This window comes from Nerophis lumbriciformis, linkage group LG22 (genome assembly GCF_033978685.3).
Source record: "Nerophis lumbriciformis linkage group LG22, RoL_Nlum_v2.1, whole genome shotgun sequence".
NCBI lineage: Eukaryota > Metazoa > Chordata > Actinopteri > Syngnathiformes > Syngnathidae > Nerophis > Nerophis lumbriciformis.
The window spans coordinates 32,051,539-32,079,005 of NC_084569.2; the positions used below are offsets into that span (position 1 = coordinate 32,051,539).

General features: G+C 38.5%; 1 protein-coding gene across 2 annotated transcripts; it reads left to right on the forward strand.

The window, feature by feature from the left end:
* The first annotated feature begins 452 nt into the window (after positions 1 to 452).
* Positions 453 to 27,467, forward strand: syt5a (synaptotagmin Va). Of its 2 annotated transcripts, none has more exons than XM_061973712.2 (9): positions 453 to 566; positions 10,100 to 10,258; positions 18,819 to 19,000; positions 22,660 to 22,746; positions 22,870 to 23,037; positions 23,110 to 23,277; positions 23,359 to 23,476; positions 24,547 to 24,680; positions 24,801 to 27,467. In XM_061973712.2, exons 2-9 carry the CDS (start codon positions 10,105 to 10,107, stop codon positions 25,008 to 25,010), a joined length of 1,221 nt encoding a protein of 406 aa, XP_061829696.2. In that variant the 5' UTR covers positions 453 to 566; positions 10,100 to 10,104; the 3' UTR covers positions 25,011 to 27,467. The 2 variants fall into 2 exon arrangements, with proteins under 2 accessions (XP_061829696.2, XP_072771811.1); XM_072915710.1 differs by having other exon boundaries at positions 482 to 566; positions 10,103 to 10,258.

The following is a 27,467-nucleotide window of genomic DNA, read 5'->3' on the forward strand; positions in this document are numbered from 1 at the left end:
TCAGGGCAGCTGTGGCTCCGAATGTAGCTTACCACCATGAATGTGGACTGAATAGGTTCTCAGTGTCATTAAAAAGCGCTATATAAATATAATCCATTATTATTATTATTATTAACAGTGTTGAACTCGTGCGTGTCAGTTTTTTCCCACAGGACTGCAATCTATTTGTGTTGTTGGGTTGTTTGAGGATGAGATGAGGTTATCCAATTTGCATAATTGCCCATAACGCATGTGCATGTAATTTTCATGGCTATTGCGGGTTGGACAAAATGTAAACAAATCAAAACAAATCTGTTTTTTTTTTTATGACACAGGCAAGACGAGGCTACCTGCCAAGGTGTGTTTGCAAAATGCAAAATACGTTACCCACTGGACCTGATGGTGAGTGTTAGAGCGTGGCCAGTAAGTAGTTGGCAGTACGGGATAATGAAAAGATTAACGGAGGCGGTGGGGGGGAAGGGAGAGACAGTTGTCAGTCAGCACTGATGGTGGATTGTACTGCAACACGCTTGGATGCATAATAGTACTAATAAAAGATAAAGTACTGAGGACCGACACCAACAAAGGTGAGTCATATTGGCATGACTTTGAATTGCATTGTTTACTCGGCAGCCTATTGATGATGTGATAGGATTAATAAACAAATTGCCTTAATTTATAAGTTATTAGCAGTTAAATATAGCCAGGACAATAATTAATGATCATTAAGAGTGTGTACAACATTTTTTATTAAATTGTTTGTCCTGAATCATAACAGCAAATATGTTTTAATGTTTTTGTATTTTTATCAAAGAAATACGGACAATGAAGAAAATGACTCATTTACTACATCTGAGAGAAGACAGTTGGATGGTTGAAGTCGATCATTTATTTAGAAAAAAAGGATCATGATACTTATTTTTGATAAACACCTTTTAGATGATAAATAGCCTACTGGAATGGTAAAAATATATGTAAGCTCCCACAAGCATGTTTTGTTATGTTTATCCATGATTATCATTATTATTATTATGTTTTTTTTAATTACCGTATTATTATTTAAATTACTTATTTATAAACAAAAAAATATTATAATTCATATATATATATATATATATATATATATATATATATATATATATATATATATACATACATACATGTGTATATATATATATATATGTACAAAAAGTATAAAATATATATACATGTACATGTATATATAACATGTAGATATACACGTACATATATAGATAAAACATGTGTATATACATATATATATATATATATTGTGTGTATTGTGTGTATATATATATACTTACATATATATGTGCAAAAAGTATAAAATATATATACATGTACATGTATATATAAAACATGTAGATATACACGTACATATATAGATAAAACGTGTGTATATATATATATATGTATATATATATATATTTATATATATATATACACACACACACAATATATGTATATATACATACATGTTTTATATATATATTTATATATTTGTTTTCTTTTCAATCAAGTCTATGTATATTTGTTCATTGTAAAATAATTCCAGTAATTAAGTTGAAAAAATAGATAATATGTTTTGATCGCAATCAAATGGCCATTTGATGTAATTATGAATGTTATGATAAAAATGTGCACTATATGAGTTTTCATCCATATAGCAAATATCAAAGGTCTGTGCTACTGGTGTAGATTTAAGCCTGAATATACATAATATTAATAATGAAGATAGAAATTGATCATAATCCTTTTATGCAATTTTTTCAAAATACAAAAACCGGACATGGTTAGATCAAATGGGCATTCAAAGTGTTAGAATTACAAAAAAAACAAAACATGACATGTTGTCCAATTTGATTAAGAGATTTGTGCAAAAAAGTAAAAAAAAAATATGAATCAAAAACATTTTCAAACAATTTTAACTACCAGAGGACCAATTTCAATGTTATTTCCATTATTATTTAGGTTAGCCCACTAGTTCTCAAACTTTTTTACCCATGTACTACCTCAGAAAACACTTGGCTCTCCAAGTACCACCATAATGACCAACATTAAAATACAGTAGTGTAGTAGGACTAAGTATTCACTAAAACAAGGCAGAGGTTATATTTAACTTATATATAAATATTTTTGGCCACTGTAAAATTGCACAGTTTAATCAGTAACACTGTGTTTGAATGTTTAATCAAGTGGTTAATTGGTGGACCACTAGATGAAGCCCTCGTACCGCTTGTGGCACTTATACCATAGTTTAAGGATCATTGGGATAGCCTCTTGAGATACAGCATCTTGTTTGCAAGGGGGTCCCACAGAAATAGAGAAAAACATAATCCATACATTACAATAAAACACAACACACACAAAAACACAGTGCTCTACCACTTCCACAGTGCTCTACCACTTCCACAGCACCCCACATCACACTTGCTCACAAACGTTTGCATAAAGCATTGCAATAATCAGGGATTCCCCAACTGTGGTACCTGTACCACTAGTGGTACACGGGCTCTATCTAGTGGTATGCAATAGAATCACTTTATCAAAGTACAGTGTTTTATTTTCCTTCATTTTCCTTCATTCAAACATAGTGTTACTGTTCAAACCGTGTGAAATGTTACAGTGGCCAAAAATATGTCAAATAAAACGGCAGCATGATGGTGTATGGGTTAGTGTGTGTGTGCCTCACAATAAGGTCCTGGGTTTGATCCCTGGGCTCGGGGTCTTTCTGTGTGGAGTTTGCATGTTCTCCCCATTAATGCGTGGGTTCCTAATGTCTTCCTCCCACCTCGAAAGACATGCACCTGGGGATAGGTTGATTGGCAACACTTAATTGGCCCTAATGATTTTGGTCTATCTATGTTGGCTCTGCGATGAGGTGGCGACCCTGAAAGGGACAACCTATAGAAAATGGATGGATTGATGTTAAATAAAACCTCAGACTTGTTTTTAATCAGTACTTACGCCTACGACGCTACTGCAATTATTTCTATATCGTATGAATATTATTTATTTTGTATTAACATCAGGAGCAACAGAAATGGGTTAAAATGATAAAATATTTGAAATAATCTAAACAAAAATTAAACGTGTAAAAAGAAAATAATCATTCTATTCGGAGTAACGCAGCCAAAGTTGTGGACAAAAATATAGCAGAAATGTTCCTGAAAGGAAAAAAAAAAATCTCCAATATACTCTTAATTGTTAACCCAGCAGGCACAAGACGTTGATACAACATTGATTATATGTACCGTATTTTTCGGGCTATAAGTCGCAGTTTGTTGGCCGGGGGTGCGACTTATACTCAGGAGCGACTTATGTGTGAAATGATTAACACATTACCGTAAAATATCAAATAATATTATTTAGCTCATTCACGTAAGAGACTAGACGTATAAGATTTCATGGGATTTAGCGATTAGGAGTGACAGATTGTTTGGTAAACGTATAGCATGTTCTATATGTTATAGTTATTTGAATGACTCTTACCATAATATGTTACATTAACATACCAGGCACGTTCTCAGTTGGTTATTTATGCCTCATATAACGTACACTTATTCAGCCGGTTGTTCACTATTCTTTATTTATTTTGAATTGCCTTTCAAATGTCTATTCTTGGTGTTGGGTTTTATCAAATACATTTCCCCAAAAAATGCGACTTATACTCCAGTGCGATTTATACTCCGAAAAATACGGTAAATAAGAACATTTAAGCACAAACAAACACAGCACATGTGTACATTCACCGCCATGTTGACAGAGCCAATGCGGTGCAGAGTTAGTATGTTTCTTTGTTGGTCACATGTTCATTTTCTGGTTCCCCCTTATTTATGTTCTTTTATGTGTGGAGACTCTAGTCGCTACAGTTTGTGGTCACAAGACACCCTTGGCGAGTTGGTTCCTGGAGCCAACACAAATCTCAGTAAAACAAAAAAAGCCATGGTCATTGAATTAATAAAAGGGTCTGAGGTTACCTGAACTCATCACTTTGGGGGAATTTCAGGCCATTTTAAAGGATCGAGAAATTGTTTCTATTTCTAAATTTTTACTAAAACATTTTTTTACCTTTTTGCGGGTTTTTTGTGTTTATGTTGTAAGTAATTCGTACATTTTATTATAGTGTGTGACTGCTCCTGTTTTTATTTTTGTTTTGTTTATTTATGAAACCTGTTTTTGGGTCACTTGCAAAAGAGATTTTAATCTCAATGAGTTTTTACCTAGTTAAATATAAGAAAAATGGAATGGATCCTATGTTTTATCATATTTTTAATAATTTTACCTGTATATTGTAAAGTGTCCTTGGTTATTTTTTTAAAATGCGCTTATAAATTAAATGTATTTTTATGCATTTTGTTACAAATGATGTCCATTGATTGTGATATTTGGCATCATGTTAAAGTCAGCGAGTTAACCCATGCTTTAATCAAGTATATTATGCATTATGTTATTTTATTATGTTCTAGAATTATTATTATTATTATAATTATTAATAATAGTTCAATATTATGCAGGATAATAATTTTCAATTCTCTACATTTTATAGTCATCATTGGTCCTCTTATTAATCTAGAGTACTTTTTTGATTTAAGATTATCGCCATAAACACATCTTTATTGTGTGTGGCACTTGCAGTACCTTCTACATATTTTTTTTTAACGTTTGTATTTTGAAATAGTGAAATAATGATAACACTATTGAAAATAAATGTAAATATCTGTCCATCTATTTTTTATATACAAACCCTGTTTCCATATGAGTTGGGAAATTGTGTTAGATGTAAATATAAACGGAATACAATGATTTACAAATCCTTTTCAACCCATATTCAATTGAATGCACTACAAAGACAACATATTTGATGGTCAAACTCATAAACTTTATTTTTATTTTTGCAAATAATAATTAACTTAGAATTTCATGGCTGCAACACGTGCCAAAGTAGTTGGGAAAGGGCATGTTCACCACTGTGTTACATGGCCTTTCCTTTTAACAACACTCAGTAAACGTTTGGGAACTGAGGAGACACATTTTTTAAGCTTCTCAGGTGGAATTCTTTCCCATTCTTGCTTGATGTACAGCTTAAGTTGTTCAACAGTCCGGGGGTCTTCGTTGTGCTATTTTAGGCTTCATAATGCGCCACACATTTTCAATGGGAGACAGGTCTGGACTACAGGCAGGCCAGTCTAGTACCCGCACTCTTTTACTATGAAGCCATGTTGATGTAACACGTGGCTTGGCATTGTCTTGCTGAAATAAGCAGGGGCGTCCATGGTAACGTTGCTTGGATGGCAACATATGTTGCTCCAAAACCTGTATGTACCTTTCAGCATTAATGGTGCCTTCACAGATGTGTAAGTTACCCATGTCTTGGGCACTAATACACCCCCATACCATCACAGATGTTGGCTTTTCAACTTTGCGCCTATAACAATCCGGATGGTTCTTTTCCTCTTTGGTCCGGAGGACACGACGTCCACAGTTTCCAAAAACATATGAAATGTGGACTCGTCAGACCACAGAACACTTTTCCACTTTGTATCAGTCCATCTTAGATGAGCTCAGGCCCAGCAAAGCCGACGGCGTTTCTGGGTGTTGTTGATAAACGGTTTTCGCCTTGCATAGGAGAGTTTTAACTTGCACTTACAGATGTAGCGACCAACTGTAGTTACTGACAGTGGGTTTCTGAAGTGTTCCTGAGCCCATGTGGTGATATCCTTTACACACTAATGTCGTTTGTTGATGCAGTACAGCCTGAGGGATCGAAGGTCACGGGCTTAGCTGCTTACGTGCAGTGATTTCTACAGATTTTCTGAACCCTTTGATATTACGGACCTTGCAATAGCTGGTTGAGAAAGTTTTTTCTTAAACTGTTCAACAATTTGCTCACGCATTTGTTGACAAAGTGGTGACCCTCGCCCCATCCTTGTTTGTGAATGACTGAGCATTTCATGGAATCTACTTTTATGCCCAATCATGGCACCCACCTGTTCCCAATTTGCCTGTTCACCTGTGGGATGTTCCAAATAAGTGTTTGATGAGCATTCCTCAACTTTATCAGTATTTATTGCCACCTTTCCCAACTTCTTTGTCACGTGTTGCTGGCATCAAATTCTAAAGTTAATGATTATTTGCAAAAAAAAAATGTTTTTCAGTTTGAACATCAAATATGTTGTCTTTGTAGCATATTCAACTGAATATGGGTTGAAAATGATTTGCAAATCATTGTATTCCGTTTATATTTACATCTAACACAATTTCCCAACTCATATGGAAACGGGGTTTGTATATGAATAAGAAGACCTTTTTGAGCAAAGTGTATACAATATTTTGAATGTTGACAGTTTGAACAGTAACACTGTCTTTGGATATAGGAAAATAAACATTGTACTTTAATCAAGGGATTAATTGGCGTACCACTTTATTTTTTTGTCAAAGCAGTATTGGGTCTTATTAAATTATGCAAATGAGTTTAACATGTGGTCAATGTCATATCCTTTCACACAACACACTAATGACCTGTTTATGCCATCACAGGAGATTAAAAAGGGGTCATCATTCAAACATGACGTGTAAGTGATGGGGAAGGAGGATTAATGGCAGATGGAGAATGAACTGTGCAAAAGGGGAGGAGTCGACGCCACACTACGGTGGGATGGAACGCAAAAGGGGAGGAGTCGATCCTTCATTTGTTTAAACCCGGGGGATTTTTGGATTACCTTTGCCGCTTAATCTCGTTACAAAGCTGCAGTGACACAAGGATGCCTACTTTACTTTGGATGGTAATTGAATGAAAACCATTACAGTGTTTTATTACAGCAATAGCGAGCGACCATACAAATCCAGCTTTTTATTTGAGACGTATGCATCTTTGCTGTAGCAAGGCACACAACCTTTTAAGTACATTTTTCAGCCATACACCTCAGAGTCATATAACTTGATACATAGCATGTTAACCTTTTGAGCTAATTTTAGAAGTGTACACCTAAGAGTCCTGTAACTTGGTAGTTAACACATGCTGACTGTCAGCCTTTCAGTTTGGTTTCAGCAGGGGTACACCTCAGAGTCGTATAACTTGGTATATGACACATGCTAAGTGTAAAAATGCGAACGTTAGCATGCTAATAGCTTGCTAAGCTTTTTGGCCAATTTTGCCACCGTACACCTCAGTCGTATACCATGGTACGTAACTCATGCTAACGTTTAGCATGATAACATGCTAACATTAGCGCGATAACTCTTTAAGCCAATTTTGTCGCCGTACACCTCAGAGTCATACAACTTGGTATGTAACACATGCTAACTGTAAAGATTCTAAAGTTAACATATTAGCTTGCAAATTTTTTTGCCAATTTCAGAGTCATCTACCTTGGTACGTGAGACATGCTAACTGTTAGCAGGCTAACACTAGCGTGATAACTTTTTCATCTAATTTTAGGGCCGCACACCTCAGAGTCATATAACTTGATACTTAACACGCTTACTCCATCCATCCATTTTCTACCGCTTGTCCCTTTTGGGGTCGCGGGGGGTCGCTGGAGCCTATCTCAGCTGCATTCGGGCGGAAGGCGGTGTACACCCTGGACAAGTCGCCACCTCATCGCAGGGCCAACACAGATAGACAGACAACATTCACACTCACATTCACACACTAGGGCCAATTTAGTGTTGCCAATCAACCTATCCCACACGTTAACTTTTTGAGCTAATTTTACTTGTGTACACCTCAGTAATTGGTAATCAAAAAGGTCAACCAACAAACGAGATTTCTCAACAGAATCTCCTCTCTGGTCAACAAAAGCACCATGAAGATTCTAGCGGGAACTCTCATTCAACCCTTTTTCGATTACGCATGCACCTCCTGGTACCCTAGCACCTCCAAAACCCTCAAATCTAGACTCCAAACATCCCAGAACAAGCTAGTCAGGTTACTTCTAGACCTCCACCCCAGATCACACCTCACTCCTACCCACTTCTCCAAAGTGGGCTGGCTCAGGGTGGAGGACAGAGTAAAACAACTTGCACTGAGCCTAGTCTATAAAATCTGCTACACCTCCCTGATACCGAAGTACATGTCAAACTACTTCCTTAACGTAAATGACCGCCATAACCACAACACCAGGGGGAGCTCCACTAACCACGTTAAACCCAGATTCCGATCTAACAAAGGTCTTAACTCATTCTCCTTCTATGCCACATCAATATGGAATGCACTCTCAACAGATGTATAAGAAAGTGCATCTCTATCCTCCTTCAAAACCGCACTAAAAGAACACCTCCAGGCAACTACAACCCTAGACTAACACCCTCCCCCCTACACATCCCACCTCTCCGGATTGTAAATAATCAAATGTAAATAATCAAATGTATATACTTGTTCTTATGCTTTCTGAGATCACTATGTTCACTGCTCGCTGTACATATCCTACCAAGTCAGACCTACACTGTTTCAATGTCCATTTCTCAGATGATGCAATTGTTGATGACTGAAGTGTTGATATCAACCAAACCGAACCCCCCCTCCACATCCCACACCCCGGATTGTAAATAATGTAAATAATTAAATGTATATACTCTGATGATTATCTTGTGTGAAGACTGTATTATGATGATAGTATCTGTACCATGAATCAATTTAAGTTGACCCCGACTTAAACAAGCTGAAAAACTTATTGGGGTGTTACCATTTAGTGGTCAATTGTACGGAATATGTACTGTACTGTGCAATCTACTAATAAAAGTCTCAATCAATCAATTAATCAGAGTCGTATAACTTGGTAGTGAACACATGCTAACTGTTAGCATACTAGCATGCATCATTTCAGTTGGGCTTCAGCAGGCGTGCACCTCAGAGTCGTATAACTTGGTACCTGACTCATGCTGACGTTGGCAATTTCGCTGGCATTTCACTTCGGCTCGTGCCCTGGGCGCGTCGTTTGACGGCATATACACCAGCGTATACACACAATCTCCCCAGGAATTGTTATATTTAGTTACTGTATTTTTCGGACTATAAGTCACAGTTTTTTTCATAGTTTGGCCGGGGGTGCGACTTATACTCAGGAGCGACTTATATGTGAAATTATTAACACATTACCGTAAAATATCAAATAATATTATTTAGCTCATTCACGTAAGATTTGAGGTGATTCAAATTGGATTTCATGGGATTTAGCGATTAGGAGTGACAGATTGTTTGGTAAACGTATAGCATGTTTTATATGTTATAGTTATTTGAATGACTCTTACCATAATATGTTACGTTAACATACCAGGCACGTTCTCAGTTGGTTATTTATGCCTCATATAACGTACACTTATTCAACCTGTTGTTCACTATTCTTTATTTATTTTAAATTGCCTTTCAAATGTCTATTCTTGGTGTTGGCTTTTATCAAATACATTTCCCCAAAAAATGCGACTTATACCCCAGTGCGACTTATATATGTTTTTTTCCTTCTTTATTATGCATTTTCGGCCGGTGCGCCTTATACTCCGGAGCGACTTATACTCTGAAAAATATGGTAATTATTAACTACTATTACTAGTTATAAGTAATTAAAACAGTACAGTAATGTGACAATGAGCACTTAGTATTTGCTTTTGCTGCCATCTAGTGTCTACTTTTAAGTCAGTGTGCTATTAAACGAGTAAAACATCAATTCTGTATTTTTAATTGGTTTTGTTGAAATCCTGTGCTTTTTGAGGTTGCAAGGAACTCTCAAAACAGTGATAACAAATTCATAAAATCACAATTTGAATCACCTCAAAACAACTTTTGCTGCAACTTTGTGAAAAAGCTTCCGCAAATGTAGGTATTTTAGGCCGCAAGAATGACAGAAAAAGCCAGTGAAATCCTGGAGGGACTCATTATATTGTTAATAGTACATAAATATATTTATCTGAAGGAAGTCTGGAGTTCTCTGCTTAGGCTGCTGCCCCCGCGCCCAAACCTCGGATAAGTGGAAGAAGATGGATGGATATTTATTTGTATTACACACTTGTGAGAATGAAAGATGATACAATTAGCACGTGTGACTTAAGGGACATTACTGTCAATGAAAGGGTGATAAATATTTGACATTTTCTTTTCACACAGCAGCGATGCGATTGGTCAGCGTGTCGGGGGCGCGGCCCCGCAGGGCGGCGGAGGAGGAGAACAAGGAGCCCGCGCCGCCCCCGCCTCCCTCCCACCACTCCAGCCACCAGTTTGAAAGCATGAAGAATAAGTTCTTCAACGAATTCACACACTTGCCCAGTAAGTCATTCTAAAGGGGACTGTAAATTTACATACAAGCTGTACACCGACTACTTTAAACTTCATAATTTTTTCAGTGTTGACCCATGAAAAAAATAAAATATAAATAAAAATAAATAAAAAATAAATATATATAAATATTTGTTAAATATTAGCGTTACCAGCATATATCAAAATATTTTTGATAAATATATAAAAAATATTTGATAAATATTTGCAGAAATGTGAGGGGTGTCCTCACATTTCATCAAAATGCATCGATTTGAACATTTATTGATTGATATACTTACATCATAATCATTCTGTTATATCAGCATGGGGTCATCATTTCACTCTCCATCTGTATTGTCTCATTTCTTTCTTCTCTCATTCCATCCTGTCGCCATCGTGCTCTGCTCCAGACCATAAACTCCAATGTAAGTATACCATTCCAAAAAACACTTTTAAAAGGCTTCATTGTGTTAAAAATGGTTTGCATAATTGAAGGCGGTGCAGTGTGTCAGACATAATGTGAGCAAAAAACATGAAAAGCAAAACCAATATATTTAGAAAAATAGTTTTTGTTTTTTTTCGTTTGAAAAAGAGTGTCCGATAATGTCTCTCTTTGCTCTTTGCTCCCCTTTTGCTACTTTCATAGTAGTAAAGTAAATGTCTTTATTATTGTTTTATTGTTGTATTGATTTAATTTAATCTGAATAAAACCCAGGTCAAACAATTTCAGTAAACCAATAAATATATTTGGATGTGTGAACAAAAAAACATACAAAAATGTAAATATATTTTAAAAATTAAACAAGTATTCCCTTTTTTTGCTCGCACTTGTTAGAGCATAATAAAGTCACTACAACATAGGTAAACACAGAAAAAGGGATTGGCTCTCATTAAATTTCTTTAGCTATTTGGCCCAAACGTTTTGGGGTTTTTTTCGTTTGAAAAAGAGTATCCGATAATCTCCCTCTTTGCTCTTTTCTCCCCCCCTTTTTGCTACTTTCATAATAGTAAAATAAGTGTCTTTATTATTGTTTATTTTTATTTTTGTATTCACTTAATTTAATTTAATCAGAATAAAACATAGGACAAACATTTTAGGTAAAGAAATAAAAATATTTGGATATATAAACATACAAAAATGTAAAAATATTAAAAAAAATAAAACAAATATTCACTTTTATTACTCACAATTGTTAGAGCAAAATAAAGTCAGTACAAAATAAGTAAACACTGAACAACTATTGGCTTTCATAAAAATTCTTTAGCTTTTTGCCACAAAAGTTTTTGGTGGTTTTCTTTTTAGTTTGCTACTTTTATAATAATAAAATACATTTCTTTATTTTTGTTTATTTCTATTGTTTAATTTAATCCAAATAAAACACACGATAAACATTTTAGGTTAACAAAAATATTTGGTTATGTGAACAAAAAAACATACAAAAATGAAAAAAAAAAAGTTTTTAATTAAAACAAGTATTCCTTTTTATTACTCACACTTGTTAGAGCAAAATAAAGTCAGTCAAAAATAGGTAAACGCAGCAAAAACTATTGACAGTCATTAAAATTCTTTATATTTTTGGCCTAAATGTTTTTGGGGGTTTTTTCCAATTGAAAAAGAGTATCCAATAATCTCCCTCTTTGCTCCCTTTTTGCTACTTTCACATTAGTAAAATAAATGTCTGTGTTATTGTTTATTTGTATTATTGTATTCATTTTTATTTTATTTTATTTTATTTTATTTTGATTTGTATTTATTCGATTTGATTTAATTTTAGTTGAATTTATTGTTTATGGTTTAAGTTCATTTCAAACATGTGTACAGTCACAATACGATACATCTCAATTTCCAGGTTCTCCTTTCAACATGTCCGAAAAGGATTGGATGAAGCAGAGCTTATTTAATCCAACCTATTTTCCATTACATAGGAATTACTAACAGTTCCTGTTCTTTGTGAACAATTTAAGTTCATAAATAATAAGTGATAAACTTCTCCAAAGAAAAGGTTGTAATCAACATAGTGAGATGAATAAAATTATCCAATTTTCAATAGGGTTCAAAATGTTCATCAGAATTCTTCTTCCTTGTACTTTGTAAACACTAAGTTTGAACAGTTTCTCAAACCTGATCATATTAGTACATTGTTTGACTTCTTTACTTAATCCGTTCCATAATTTAATTCCACATACTGATATACTAAAGGTGTTAGACGTGCATACAAATGTTTTAAATTACATTTTTCTGTAAGTTTATATTTCTCCTCTTTTGTTGTACATTCTTGGGTAGTAGGTTATAGTTTGCTTTGTGCATATGTATTTATATATTTGTTTATTTATGAATGGGAAGGGTGATTGGGTGCGGAGAGGGCAGTTCATCTTCAAAAAAATTGGAAAAAAAACCTGAAAATTACAACTTTTGTTTATTTTTGCACTGCGTTGTGCTGCACTGTTGATGCTCAATAAAGCATATTAATAACAAGAAAAAGAGAATCCAAATAGGTCCAAACACTTTCTAAATAGAGCGCTAAAAGTTGGTTACACTGCTAGACCTTCTTATGGTCTGGTGTAGGAGGTGTGTTAAGAAACGAAGCTAAGGACTATAGCACCATCTATTGTGCGGAGCTGTAGGGACGAGCTACATTTACAGGCAGTCCCATTATAATGTGTTATTAGCAAAGGGAGGAGCAGGTAGTGCCACTTTGATTTGTTGCTGCATGCATATTTAAACCTTAAAAAATGTGGGGGGGTACAATGATATTAATAAAATATATCAATCCAATGTGGGTCAAAATATGCTGAGATATAAAATAAATGTAAAAAAAAAAAAATCTAATTAAATATGTATTATTTACGGAGCCCCTAAAGGTACATGGGGGAATTTTTTTATTTTTTTATTTTAATTTTATTTTTTCCGACATGTATCTCGTGCACATGAGAAACTATCTCGTGGGCACGAGAAACTATCTCGTGGGCACGAGAAACTATCTTGTGCGCACGAGAAACTTTCTTGTGTGCGAGAGAAACTTTTTGTAAAGTTATAAAAATGTTTATTTAATCAATCAATCAATCAATCAATCAATGTTTATTTATATAGCCCTAAATCACAAGTGTCTCAAAGGGCTGCACAAGCCACAACGACATCCTCGGTATAGCCCACATAAGGGCAAGGAAAAACTCACCCCAGTGGGACGTCGATGTGAATGACTATGAGAAACCTTGGAGAGGACCGCATATGTGGGTAACCCCCCCCCTCTAGGGAGACCGAATGCAATGGATGTCGAGTGGGTCTAACATAATATTGTGAGAGTCCAGTCCATAGTGGATCCAGCTAAACAGTAAGAGTCCAGTCCACAGGGTGGTCAGCAGGAAACCATCCCGAGCGGAGACGGGTCAGCAGCGCAGAGATGTTCCCAACCGATATACAGGTGAGCGGTCCACCCCGGGTCCCGACCCCGGACAGCCAGCACCCCATCCATGGCCACCGGATCTGTGTGTCTCCCCTTCCACAAGGGATAGGGGGGAGCAGAGGAGAAAAGAAAAGAAACGGCAGATCAACTGGTCTAAAAAAAGGGGGGCTATTCAAAGGCTAGAGTATACAAATGAGTTTTGAGATGGGACTTAAATGTTTCTACTGAGGTAGCATCTCTAACCGTTACCGGGAGGGCATTCCATAGTGCTGGAGCCCGAATAGAAAACGCTCTACAGCCCGCAGACTTTTTTTGGGCTCTGGGAATCACTAATAAGCCGGAGTTCTTTGAACGCAGATTTCTTGCCGGGACATATGGTACAATACAATCGGCAAGATAGGCTGGAGCTAGACCGTGTAGTATTTTATACGTAAGTAGTAAAACCTTAAAGTCACATCTTAAGTGCACAGGAAGCCAGTGCAGGTGAGCCAGTATAGGCGTAATATGATCAAACTTTCTTGTTCTTGTCAAAAGTCTAGCAGCCGCATTTTGTATTTAAAAATTAATAATTGTTTTTGTTTGTTTGGTTTTTTTAGACATGCATCTCGTGCGCATGAGAAACTTTCTCATGCGTACGAGATACATGTATAAAAAAATAATAATAATAAAAATATAATTTTTTTAATTAATTTTTTTATAACTTTATAAAAAGTTTCTCTTGAGCACGAGATACATGTCTAAAAAAGTACAAAAAAAACAAAATTATAAAACATTTTTTTCCCCCCATGTCCCTTTAGGGGCTCCGTAATTATTCTTTACTATTAAGTTATTATTTCGGCAACTACATCACCTTTTTAAGGGCTTTAAAGTACTCAAAAAATGACCCAATCTTGCGACCATGTGGAGGATGGTGTTTTATAATCAATTCAAGCCTTGTGGGGCACAGAAGGATGTTCTCATAGTCCTGTGTGACTTCTGACCCCAACTCCTTAATCACACACTCATGTGCTTGTTGAGAACAGATGAGAAGTAAGAGAAGTATAACATTATTACACGTTTGTGTGTTAACTTTTTTAAACAATTGTTTTTTGATAAAAACTGTTACGATCCGCTGCCCGGATCATAGTTTGTTTGTTTGAGTCACATGTGTTTTCAGCACCTTGAGTTTCGTTTATTTCTGTTGCCATGACGGCAGATTGTATACACCTGCCTCTGGTTAGTGTCCGGGACGCGCACCTGTTGTCCGGGCGCTAATCAGAGGGCTATTTAGTCTTTGGCCTGGCCTCACTCGGTCTGGCTTCCTAGTTTGTTCCCATACAACTGATAACGACTACTTAGATTCCCACTAGCTTTTCACGCTATGCCATTTTGCCTGCTAGCTCCCACGCTAGTCCTTTTGTTTTGCCTTTTGTGCTACGTGCATGCCTTTTTGTTATTCACCATAGGATTTATATTTAAAATAAATCATTTTCCTACCTGCAAGCTGTGTCCGAAGCCGTCTGCATCCTTGGGAGAACCACACCCGCATCACTATGCGACCAAGTCGTTTCAGTAGGAAGCCAGCAAATAACAATTCTCCCGCGGCAGCCATTGAGGAGTTTGACGAAGGTACGTGGGAGGTGTTGCGAGCAATGGAAGCGGAAACTCTTCGCTATTCCCCCTCGGAGCGCCAGGACCTGATATGGGGTCCCAACGGAAAGCTGGTCCCAATCCACTCCGTTTGGCCCGAGGACATCGCCACACCCCCGCAGTACGGGACGCGTCAGCGAAGACGGAAGCCGGCCAGAAGGTCTTTCCCTCGCCGCCAAGACGCGCCACTCCTGCAAACTCCTCCCCCGGACCGAAGCAAGCTACATGCAGCTCAAACTTCCCCTCCTCAGATGTTTGGCAACCCAATCGACCACTTCGCCAAACAGTTTTCCGATTGGGCTGTCAGTCACATGGACAATTGCAACAATGACGTCATTTCATTGGCGCCCCCCGAAGAGGTAACTCCGCCCACTCCCGATGACATCATTGAGCAAGAATTTTTTTTTCCATCTTCTAATTCTTTCTGTCAGCCAATACCAAATGACTTTCATTCTAAGATAAGACATTATCAGGACATTTTTATTAAGTGTAAGTCGAGTCAGTCACATTCTGATTTTCAGACTCCACCTCCAGTGACTTTGGTTCCGCCCCCAGTGACTATTGCTCCGCCCACTGCACATATTTTTTCCCCCTGTGCTCCCACCCAATCTCAAGTGGGGGATGATAATAGTCAATTTGGACAATTTGAAGAAGAGTATACCCCCCTCCATACCTCCCCCCACCCACCCTTGAAGACGGTTCCAAACTGCAAAGAGCGCGTCTGGTATCCGCGTCTTGAGGGGGGGGCTAGTACTGGGAACTGTGCTAGTGCGGTGGGACAACTTCGGCGTACTAAGCCGCAACCACCTGCACGGCCACCGCCACCAGTTTTTCGGCGTGCTAAGCCGCAACCCCCTGCACGGCCACCGCCACCAGTCTTTCAGCGTGCCAAGCCGCAACCTCCTGCACGGCCACCGCCACCAGTCCTTTGGCCTGCTAAGCCACAACCGCCAGCTAGGCCACCTCCTGCTGCACCTCGGCTAGCACCTGTTCCTGCACCTCGGCTGACACACCAAGCTTCGTCTCCTGTACCTCCACCACGCCAAGCTCCACCATGCCAAGTTCCTCGGCTGGTTCTCACACCAGCGCCGGCTCCACGGCTGGTTCCCACACCAGCGCCGGCTCCACGGCTGGTTCCCACACCAGCGCCGGCTCCAAGGCTGGTTCTCACACCAGCGCCGGCTCCAAGGCTGGTTCTCACACCAGCGCCGGCTCCAAGGCTGGTTCTCACACCAGCGCCGGCTCCAAGGCTGGTACTCACACCAGCGCCGGCTCCAAGGCTGGTTCTCACACCAGCGCCGGCTCCATGGCTGGTTCTCACACCAGCGCCGGCTCCAAGGCTGGTTCTCACACCAGCGCCGGCTCCAAGGCTGGTTCTCACACCAGCGCCGGCTCCAAGGCTGGTTCTCACACCAGCGCCGGCTCCAAGGCTGGTTCCCACACCAGCGCCGGCTCCAAGGCTGGTTCCCACACCAGCGCCGGCTCCAAGGCTGGTTCCCACACCAGCGCCGGCTCCACGGCTGGTACCCACACCAGCGCCGGCTCCACGGCTGGTACCAGAACCTGCACCTGCTCCACGGCTGGTACCAGAACCTGCACCTGCTCCACGGCTGGTACCAGAACCTGCACCTGCTCCACGGCTGGTACCAGAACCTGCACCTGCCTCCACGGCGACGACGTCTCCTCCTGCCTCCACGGCGACGACGTCTCCTCCTGCCTCCACGGCGACGACGTCTCCTCCTGCCTCCACGGCGACGACGTCTCCTCCTGCCTCCACGGCGACGACGTCTCCTCCTGCCTCCACGGCGACGACGACTCCTCCTGCTTCCACGGCGACGTCTTCTCTCTCCTCGTCTCCGGTGGGCTTTTCCAGGACGCCGCCACTTTCCTCACCCTCATCGTCGTCTCAGCGACCTCGAGTGGTCTGGCTGCGCAAGCGGCGCTCTCTGAGGTGTGTGTATGGACGCCTGTGGCGCAAACAGCAGCGACACCCGAGACATAGACTTAGAACTCTGTGGCTGTTGAGCTTCTGGCGCCACTCACGCCCACCTTCTCGGCAGCCACGAAGGTGGCCTTTCCGTGGTCGCCCGCCTCGCCTGCGGCAGCGGCGTTCCACTCTCCGCCGCCACCTGACTCTTCCCCGGTGGATTCGGGGACACGTGGCCTGGCGACCCACCACCAAATCCTCCCTCCACCCTCCCTTGACTCTCGAACTATTTCTTGTTTTTTGGGTTCTAGTTTTATTTAGTGTCAAGGGACATCTGGAATCTGTCCTTTAAGGGGGGGGTACTGTTACGATCCGCTGCCCGGATCATAGTTTGTTTGTTTGAGTCACATGTGTTTTCAGCACCTTGAGTTTCGTTTATTTCTGTTGCCATGACGGCAGATTGTATACACCTGCCTCTGGTTAGTGTCCGGGACGCGCACCTGTTGTCCGGGCGCTAATCAGAGGGCTATTTAGTCTTTGGCCTGGCCTCACTCGGTCTGGCTTCCTAGTTTGTTCCCATACAACTGATGACGACGATTATTTCATGTTCCTTAGCTGCTAGTTTTCACGCTAAGCCATTTTGCCTGCTAGCTCCCACGCTAGTCCTTTTGTTTTTGCCTTTTGCTATTTGCACGTCTTTTGTTCGTTCCCCGTACGATTTATATTTTCAATAAATTATTTTCCTACCTGCAAGCTGTGTCCGAAGCCGTCTGCATCCTTGGGAGAACCACACCCGCATCACTATGCGACCACGTCGTTTCAAAAACAAGGTCAATAATAAAGGTGGGCGATACTGCCAATTTAAGTATCGATCCGATACCAAGATAGTATCGCCAATACTGTTACCGATACAGACACCGATTGAATAAGTGAGTTTTTTGATTTTCGCTTTATTGTTGATCATGATTAAAATCAGAATAAAACACGGGACAAAGATTTTAAGAAAACAAAAATAGTTGCATTTGTGAACCAAACAACTTAGTATAAAACAAACATATAGTTAATAAAGTAGAAATATTTAAAAAATAAAACAAGTATTCCCTTTTATTGCGTACAATTGTTAGAGCAAAGTAAGTCAACAAAATCAAAAACTAATGGCTCTCATTAAAATTATTTCGGTTTTTGCCCCCAAAATGTATGTATACAATGATTTATTCCCTGAATTGATAAACAATATCCATCCATTCATCTGACTTTTTCCACTTATCCGAGGGCGGGTCACGGTGGCAGCAGCCTAAGCAGGGAAGCCCAGACTTCCCTCTCAACAGTCACTTCGTCTAGCTCGTCCTGGGGAGTATCCCGAGGCGTTCCCAGGCCAGCTGGGGGACATATAGTCTCCCCAACATGTCCTGGGTTTCCCCCGTGGCCTCCTATAAACAATGTAATAATGCATAAATAAAACAATATATTTGAACAACCTAACAAAAACACAGGTATTTGTGAAAATAGACAATCTGATACTACCCTGGTATCAATAACATCCATATTTGGTTGGATTTTCCCCAAAAGTCTTCCCAAATAAGAGACGTTCTGTGTTGTGTTTGTCCAGTGCCCATGTGGGCAGTGGGTGCCATTGTGGTGGTGGTCCTGGTGCTGGTGGTCTGCATGTGCTTCTGCCTCTACAAGAAGTGCTTCAACAAGGGCAAGAAGCCCAAGAAGGCCCGAGAGAGGAAGGGCGGGCGAGGACGCAAGAAGAAAGACGCCGAAGGAGAGGGAGGAGAGGAGAAGAAGGTGAGAAGAAGATGACTTCCATGCGATATATATATATACATACATATATATATATATATATATATATATATATATATATATATATGTGTGTGCGTGTGTGTGTATATATATATATATATATATATATATATATATATATATACAGGTAAAAGCCAGTAAATTAGAATATTTTGAAAAACTTGATTTATTTCAGTAATTGCATTCAAAAGGTGTAACTTGTACATTATATTTATTCATTGCACACAGACTGATGCATTCAAATGTTTATTTCATTTAATTTTGATGATTTGAAGTGGCAACAAATGAAAATCCAAAATTCCGTGTGTCACAAAATTAGAATATTGTGTAAGGGTTAAATTTTGAAGACACCTGGTGCCACAAACTAATCAGCTGATTAACTCAAAACACCTGCAAAGGGCTTTAAATGGTCTCTCAGTCCAGTTCTGAAGCCTACACAAACATGGGGAAGACTTCAGATTTGACAGCTGTCCAAAAGGCAACCATCGACACATTGCACAAGGAGGGAAAGACACAAAAGGTTATTGCTGAAGAGGCTGGCTGTGTCCAAACACATTAATGGAGAGCCAAAGGGAAGGAAAAACTGTGGTCAGAAAAAGTGTACAAGCGATAGGGATCACCGCGCCCTGGTCAAGATTGTGAAAAAAAACCCATTCAAAAATGTGGGGGAGATTCAGAAGGAGTCAGTGCTTCAAGATCCACCACCAAGAGACGCTTGAAAGACATGGGTTTCAACTGCCGCATACCTCGTGTCAAGCCACTGTTGACCAAGAAACAGCGCGAAAAGCGTCTCACCTGGGCTAAGGAAAAAAAGAGCTGGACTGCTGCTGAGTGGTCCAAAGTCATGTTTTCTGACGAAAGCAAATTTTGCATTTCCTTTGGAAATCGAGGTCCCAGAGTCTGGAGGAAGACAGGAGAGGCACAGGATCCACGTTGCCTGAAGTCTAGTGTAAAGTTTCCACCATCAGTGATGGTTTGGGGTGCCATGTCATCTGCTGGTGTCGGTCCACTCTGTTTCCTGAGATCCAGGGTCAACGCAGCCGTCTACCAGCAAGTTTTAGAGCACTTCATGCTTCCTGCTGCTGACCTGCTCTATGGAGATGGAGATTTCAAGTTCCAACAGGACTTGGCGCCTGCACACAGCGCAAAATCTACCCGTGCCTGGTTTACGGACCATGGTATTTCTGTTCTAAATTGGCCCGCCAACTCCCCTGACCTTAGCCCCATAGAAAATCTGTGGGGTATTGTGAAAAGGAAGATGCAGAATGCCAGACCCAAAAACGCAGAAGAGTTGAAGGCCACTATCAGAGCAACCTGGGCTCTCATAACACCTGAGCAGTGCCAGAAACTCTTCGACTCCATGCCACGCCGCATTAACGCAGTAATTGAGGCAAAAGGAGCTCCAACCAAGTATTGAGTATTGTACATGCTCATATTTTTCATTTTCATACTTTTCAGTTGGCCAACATTTCTAAAAATCCCTTTTTTGTATTAGCCTTAAGTAATATTCTAATTTTGTGACCCACGGAATTTTGGATTTTCATTTGTTGCCACTTCAAATCATCAAAATTAAATGACATAAACATTTGAATGCATCAGTCTGTGTGCAATGAATAAATATAATGTACAAGTTACACCTTTTGAATGCAATTACTGAAATAAATCAAGTTTTTCAAAATATTCTAATTTACTGGCTTTTACCTGTATATATACATACACACAGTACAGGCCAAAAGTTTGGACACACCTCATTCAATGCGTTTTCTTTATTTTCATGACTATTTACATTGTAGATTGTCGCTGCCATTGTGTCCTTGGGCAGGACACTTCACCCTTGCCCCCAGTGCCGCTCACACTGGTGAATGAATGATGAATGATGGGTGGTGGTTGGAGGGGCCGTAGGCGCAAATTGGCAGCCACGCTTCCGTCAGTCTACCCCAGGGCAGCTGTGGCTATGAAAGTAGCTTACCACCACCAGGTGTGAATGAATGATGGGTTCTCACTTCTCTGTGAAGCGCTTTGAGTGTCTAGAAAAGCGCTATATAAATCTAATACATTATTATATATATATATATATATATATATATATATATATATATATATATATATATATATATATATATATATATATATATATATATATATATATATATATATAGTTTTATATGTATGTATATATATACAGTACAGGCCAAAGTTTGGACACACCTTCTCATTCAATGTGTTTTCTTTATTTTCATGACTATTTACATTGTAGATTGTTACTACTGAAGGCATCAAAACTATGAGTTATGTACTTAACAAAAAAAAGGTGAAATAACTGAAAATGGAAGACAATTTTGTTTGACTACTTGATTAGAAAAAAATCCAATACACTTGGTTAAAATATTTCAGTGTGTGTGTGTATAAGTACTCTTTAAACACATTCATCAATACCATGATCATTTTGGTCACAATAGCCGTGATATGGAATTTCTCGCTAAGTTGGCACCACACATTTCTCCTGGATATCTTCTCCTAAGGTATAAGCGGTGTTGCGATCAGAGGTGGGTAGAGTAGCCAGAAATTATACTCAAGTAAGAGTACTGTTACTCTAGAGATTTATTACTCAAGTAAAAATATGGAGTAGTCACCCAAATATTTACTTGAGTAAAAGTAAAAAGTATGTTGTGAAAAAACTACTCAAGTACTGAGTAACTGATGAGTAACCTGTTCGTTTAATGATGACGGCAACAAATAATGCACACAAACATAAAAATAGCAATGAGCAAATTCAGAGCCAGGAATATCTCTTAAGCAACTAAAACAATAATATATATTAAATAATAATACATTAACATAAAAAAAATAAAGGCAAATTGAGCCACAATAACTTAACAGCACCATAGGCTCAGTAAGCAGAGATTACAAAGGAAAATAACAAGTTAGCCTTTACACACACCATAAACTGATAGTGATGTGTGTGTCTTTGTTTGTCTCTATGAGGCTGCAGTGCGTTAATAAATGTCCCCACACGATGTACATTTGACAGTGATTCATAGCAGGGAAGCTAACATCAGCCTACGGTGACAGCCAAAATATCTACTAACGTTACTTACCGCGATGTGCTTCCTCAAATTTGACGTTGAGTTCATGTAAGCTTAAGCTTGTTGCCACTGAAACTTTATGTGCAGTTAATCACGTGACCGCCTGGCTCTGTTTGATTGGTGAAACGGAGTCAAACCTCACCAGTGACTGTATTTGATTGGTGAAACGAAGGCATGCGATAGATCCTACTTTGAAGGTCTGTCTGACAAACCAAAACAAAGAAAGCGTGCATTAACAGATCGATAAAAATCAGTAGCGAGTAGCGAGCTGAATGTAGATAAATAGAGCGGAGTAAAAGTAGCATTTCTTCTCTATAAATATACTCAAGTAAAAGTATGTTGCATTAAAACTACTCTTAGAAGTACAATTCATCCCAAAAGTTACTCAAGTAGATGTAACGGAGTAAATGTAGCACGTTACTACCCACCTCTGGTTGCGATGCATACCGCCACCTACTGTACGGAGTTGTAACGACAAGTTACATTCACAAGCAGTCCCATCATGATGTGTTAATGAGTGGTCTTCCATTCAGAGTCTTGTATTGGGTCTTGCAGGAAGGAGAAGAAGGTAAACAAGAGGAGGAGAAAGAGAACTTTGGCAAACTGGAATATACGCTGGACTACAACTTCACAGACAACCAGGTAAGAACACACACACACACACACACACACACACACACACACACACACACACACACACACACACACACGAGATGTCCTAACTGTAAGAACTAAAACAACCTAATTGTTCCTCTCCTCCCTCAGCTGATAGTAGGCATCCTGCAGGCTCAGGACCTGGCCGCCATGGACATGGGCGGGACCTCAGACCCTTACGTGAAAGTCTACATGCTGCCTGACAAGAAGAAAAAGTTTGAGACCAAAGTCCAGCGCAAGAACCTGTGCCCTGTTTTCAACGAGACCTTCACCTTCAAGGTGCGTCACGCTTGGTAGTGTTCAGGCCTCCTCGTCGATGAAAGGTTCAAAGGTCATTTTGTGCCCCTGAAGATCCCCTACACGGAGTTGGGCGGTCAGACTTTGGTGCTGCAGGTTTTCGACTTTGACCGCTTCGGCAAACACGACGTCATCGGCGAGATCAAGATTCCCATGAACTCGGTGGACCTCGGCCAGCCCATCCACGAATGGAAGGACCTGATTGGAGGCGAGAAGGAAGAGGTGCGCTGGTTGTTTCCTTCAGCAACAGTGTCACCTTTGTTCAAATGCTGATGCGTTCATTTTTCAAATGGGGCTTTACAGGCAGAGAAACTTGGAGACATTTGCATTTCTCTTCGCTACGTTCCTACGGCCGGCAAGCTCACTGTGAACATCATGGAGGCCAAGAATTTGAAGAAGATGGACGTTGGAGGACTGTCAGGTAATGTATACACAACAGTAGCGATCTTGTATCTGCGATTAATTTGTTGTTTTTTGTGGACCAGCTTTCAAGTGACATTGAATTACATAACCATTACATCATTTATAACAATCGAAAAGTCATTTTGTATACTGAATGTATCACAACAATAACATATCAATGTGTTCCAAAAAATCTTAATAAATATTAATAAATACATTCCTTACAGCAGCTTGAGAAGTTACATTATATATATATATATATATATATATATATATATATATATATATATATATATATATATATATATATATATATATATATATATATATATATATATATATATATATATATAAAATGTAACTTGATAAAAATACATTTAAAAACAATTTAATTATAAATACATATATTTTTTAATTATATTTTATATAATTATTTATATATATATGTATATATATTCAACAGTTTTTCCAAATAAAATTCCCCCAATTGTTTTGCGAATTTGGTTGTATATTTTATTACATACATAGTGTATATATATATATATATATATATATATATATATATATATATATATATATATATATATATATACAGCATGTACTATGTATCAATTTGCCCAAAAATTTACTGTTTTAAAAAACATTGATAAAATATATTTTTATTTATAAAATATACATTGTATATATATTTATAAAATATATAAAATAAATGTAATTCTTATTTGAAAAAAACATAGAAAACGGATTAATGGATATGTTTAATTGTTTTTACTTTTTTTATTTACTTGGTTGATGGTGTATAATAAGAGGCAGTTTAATTCATTCTTTGACGCCTGAACAAATTCTGCCTAGCAACAACTGCGCTTGCAAGCTGTTGATCTCCTAGCTAGCTCTTATTTCAATTTTGATTTCAGCCGATTTTACATTTACATAAATGACTATGTTCTGTCTCAGCAGCTTAGATTATTGTTTAAAAAAAAAAAGCATTTTGGTTTGGTTGGTGTCCAACAATTATTTATTCCCCTAAAATGACTGCACAATGTAAGTGAGCTGAGAGCGCTCCTGATTGCTCCGATGTTTCCTTCGTAGACCCTTTCGTCAAAGTGGTGCTGCAGCACAACGGCAAGCGTCTGAAGAAGAAGAAGACGTCAGTGAAACAAAACACTTTGAATCCATATTTCAACGAGAGTTTCAGCTTCGAGATCCCCTTCTCCCAGATCCAGGTGTGTCAACCCCGAGAAAAACCAAAGCATATCATTATTACTGCTCCTGATATTCGCTCATGTTATTGAGAAGTCGATGAAGTGTTTTAATTGCCTTCACGTCTGTTGGAACCCTCCCAGAAAGTGCAGGTGGTGATCACCGTGTACGACTACGACAAACTGGGAAGCAACGACCCCATCGGGAAGTGCTGGATCGGCTACGGCGCCTCGGGCGTGGGACTGCGCCACTGGTCCGACATGTTGGCCAACCCCAGGCGTCCGGTGGCCCAGTGGCACACCTTGCAGTCCGAGGAGGAGGTCGATGCTGCTCTGAAGGCACCCATTCGCTAACACACTCAGTCGGTATTATAAATGTCCGGATTGTCTCACATCGTTTAGTATTTTGGAAAATATTTGAAGAACGTTCCGTCTTTAGACGTTTTCACTCTCCTGTATTGCAGTGGTTCTCAACTGCCACCACCATAATGACCAAAATTAAAATACAGTAGCGTCGTAGGCCTAAGTAGTCATTAAAAACAAGTCACAGCCATAAGGACCAACATTAAAATACAGTGGCGTAGTAGGCCTAAGTAGTCATTAAAAACAAGTCACAGGTGTTATTTGACAAGTATATTGAATATTTTTGGCCACTGTAACACAAAGCACATCATCAACAATGATATACATATTTAAATTAGAATGATAAATAAATAACATAAACAGCATTTCACAAAATCAGTGCCATTTGCTCGTTGTAACTCTAAAAAATAACTTCGATTTCTACCTTTTTTGGTTCTGAAAATCTGATAATATATACATTTTTTAACTACTCTGGCAACTTTACGGTGAAGATGATTTGTTTGAGTAACAGTGTCAGGTTCAAACACTGGCAAAGAATTAAACAGAGACAGAATTCAATTTGGACTCATTATATTGAGGAGAGTCGCCCGGACATTGTATCCTTCTACAATCTGGACCCTCCCCGACCACATGGCCACCGCTGTTTCCCAAGGACAAAGGTCGCAAAAAGTTCACAGAAAAGGTCGTAAACAATTCACAGGAAAGGGTAGTTCAAAAAGAGTTAGTAAAATAGTTCAAAAAGAGTTCCATAAAATAGTTCAAAGAGAGTTTGTAAAATACTTCAAAAAGAGTTTGTCTGGAAATTGGGCAGATCCTGTCATCTCTCCGCTCTGAAGTCCTTGGGCCAGAACAACATCCTTCTGTTGATTACCATACATGAAAGAACACAGGAACACCATTCTTCTTGTCAGGAACACAATGTAATACAAAGTTTTTGTGATAATTTAGAAACAATTATTCTAACAAACAGGAGTGAGTTTTTAAGCAAATACATGATATGTTTAATATACAAAGCACACTTAGAAGATTAGAGTGGTTCAACAAAAACACGAAAAAGTGATAGAGTGCATTCGGAACGTATTTACACTTTTTACACATTTTATGTTACAGCCTTATTGCAAAATGGAATAAATTATTTTTTTGTCCTCAATATTCTCCACACAATAACCTATAATGACAATGTAAAAGGTTATGTTTGGAAATTTTTCACAAATATATTACAAATAAAAAACAAAAGCTGTGAATACTTTCCGGATGCACTGTTGGTACAAGGGCTGTGCTGCAATTTTATCATTGAATATACAAAAGAAATACATTTGATGACGCAACTTCCTGTGGACCATGTGACTTGTGGAACATTTCTATTTTTCAGGAGGAGGTAATGTGTTAATGTCTTGTATTTAAAAAAAAAACTATATTTCATTATGAGTAATTCAACACCATGCGACAATAATTTATTAAAAAATATATAGAATGCACTTCTTAAAAAAGTGTGTCCAAACATATTTCAGATATAACGATAAATAAATAACATAAGCAGCGTTCCACAAAATGAGTGCCATTTGCTAGTTAAAACCTTACATTTCTATCTTGTTTTGACCGTAAATCTGATAATATATACATTTTTGAACTACTTTGTTTGAGTAACAGGACTGTGAGTTTTTAAGTATACTTAGAATTTTAGAGTGGCTCAACAAAAACAATAGAAAATAATATACAGTGCATCCGGAAAGTATTTACACTTTTTGCACATTTTGTTATGTTCCAGCCTTATTCCAAAATAGAATAAATATTTTCCCCCCTCAAAATTCTACACACAATACCCCATAATGACAAGCTGAATTTTTTTTTTTTTTAATTTTTTTTGCAAATTTATTGAAAAATAAAAACGTAAAATCACATGTATGCAATTGTTCACAACCTTTGCTCAATACTTTGTTGATGCACCTTTGATGCAACTACAACCCTTAAAGGGACAAGCGGTAGACAACCCTTAAGTATTTTTGAAGATGATGCCACAAGCTTGGCAAGTCTATTATTTTCAATACACTTGTAAATAAAAAAACATTGACAGTATGGGGAATTGTGTGAAGAATTTTGAGGACAAACATTCATTTATTCCATTTTGGAATAAGGCTGTAACAAAACAAAGTGGAAAATGTTCCTAGTGGTCCAAACTTTTTCCACCAAGGGCCACATACCAAAAAGTCAAAGTATGCTCCATAATGACAATGTGAAAAGTTTTTTTTTTTTTAAAGATTTGTGCAAATTTATTACAAATAAAAAACTAACACTGTGAATACTTTCCAGATGCACAGCACTTTTATCATTGAATATGCAAAAGAAATACATTTGATGATGCAACTTCCTGTGGACCATGTGACTTGTGGAACATTATTAAGAGGAGGTAATGTATTAATGTCTTGTATTAAAAAAAACTATATTTCA

Excerpts from the sequence above, each read along its gene's own strand:
- syt5a (XM_061973712.2), top strand. The coding sequence starts at position 10,105 with ATGCGATTGGTCAGCGTGTCGGGGGCGCGGCCCCGCAGGGCGGCGGAG. Across the intron at positions 22,747-22,869 it reads ACAACTTCACAGACAACCAG|CTGATAGTAGGCATCCTGCA; the intron begins GTAAGAACACAC and ends CTCCTCCCTCAG. Across the intron at positions 23,038-23,109 it reads ACGAGACCTTCACCTTCAAG|ATCCCCTACACGGAGTTGGG; the intron begins GTGCGTCACGCT and ends GTGCCCCTGAAG.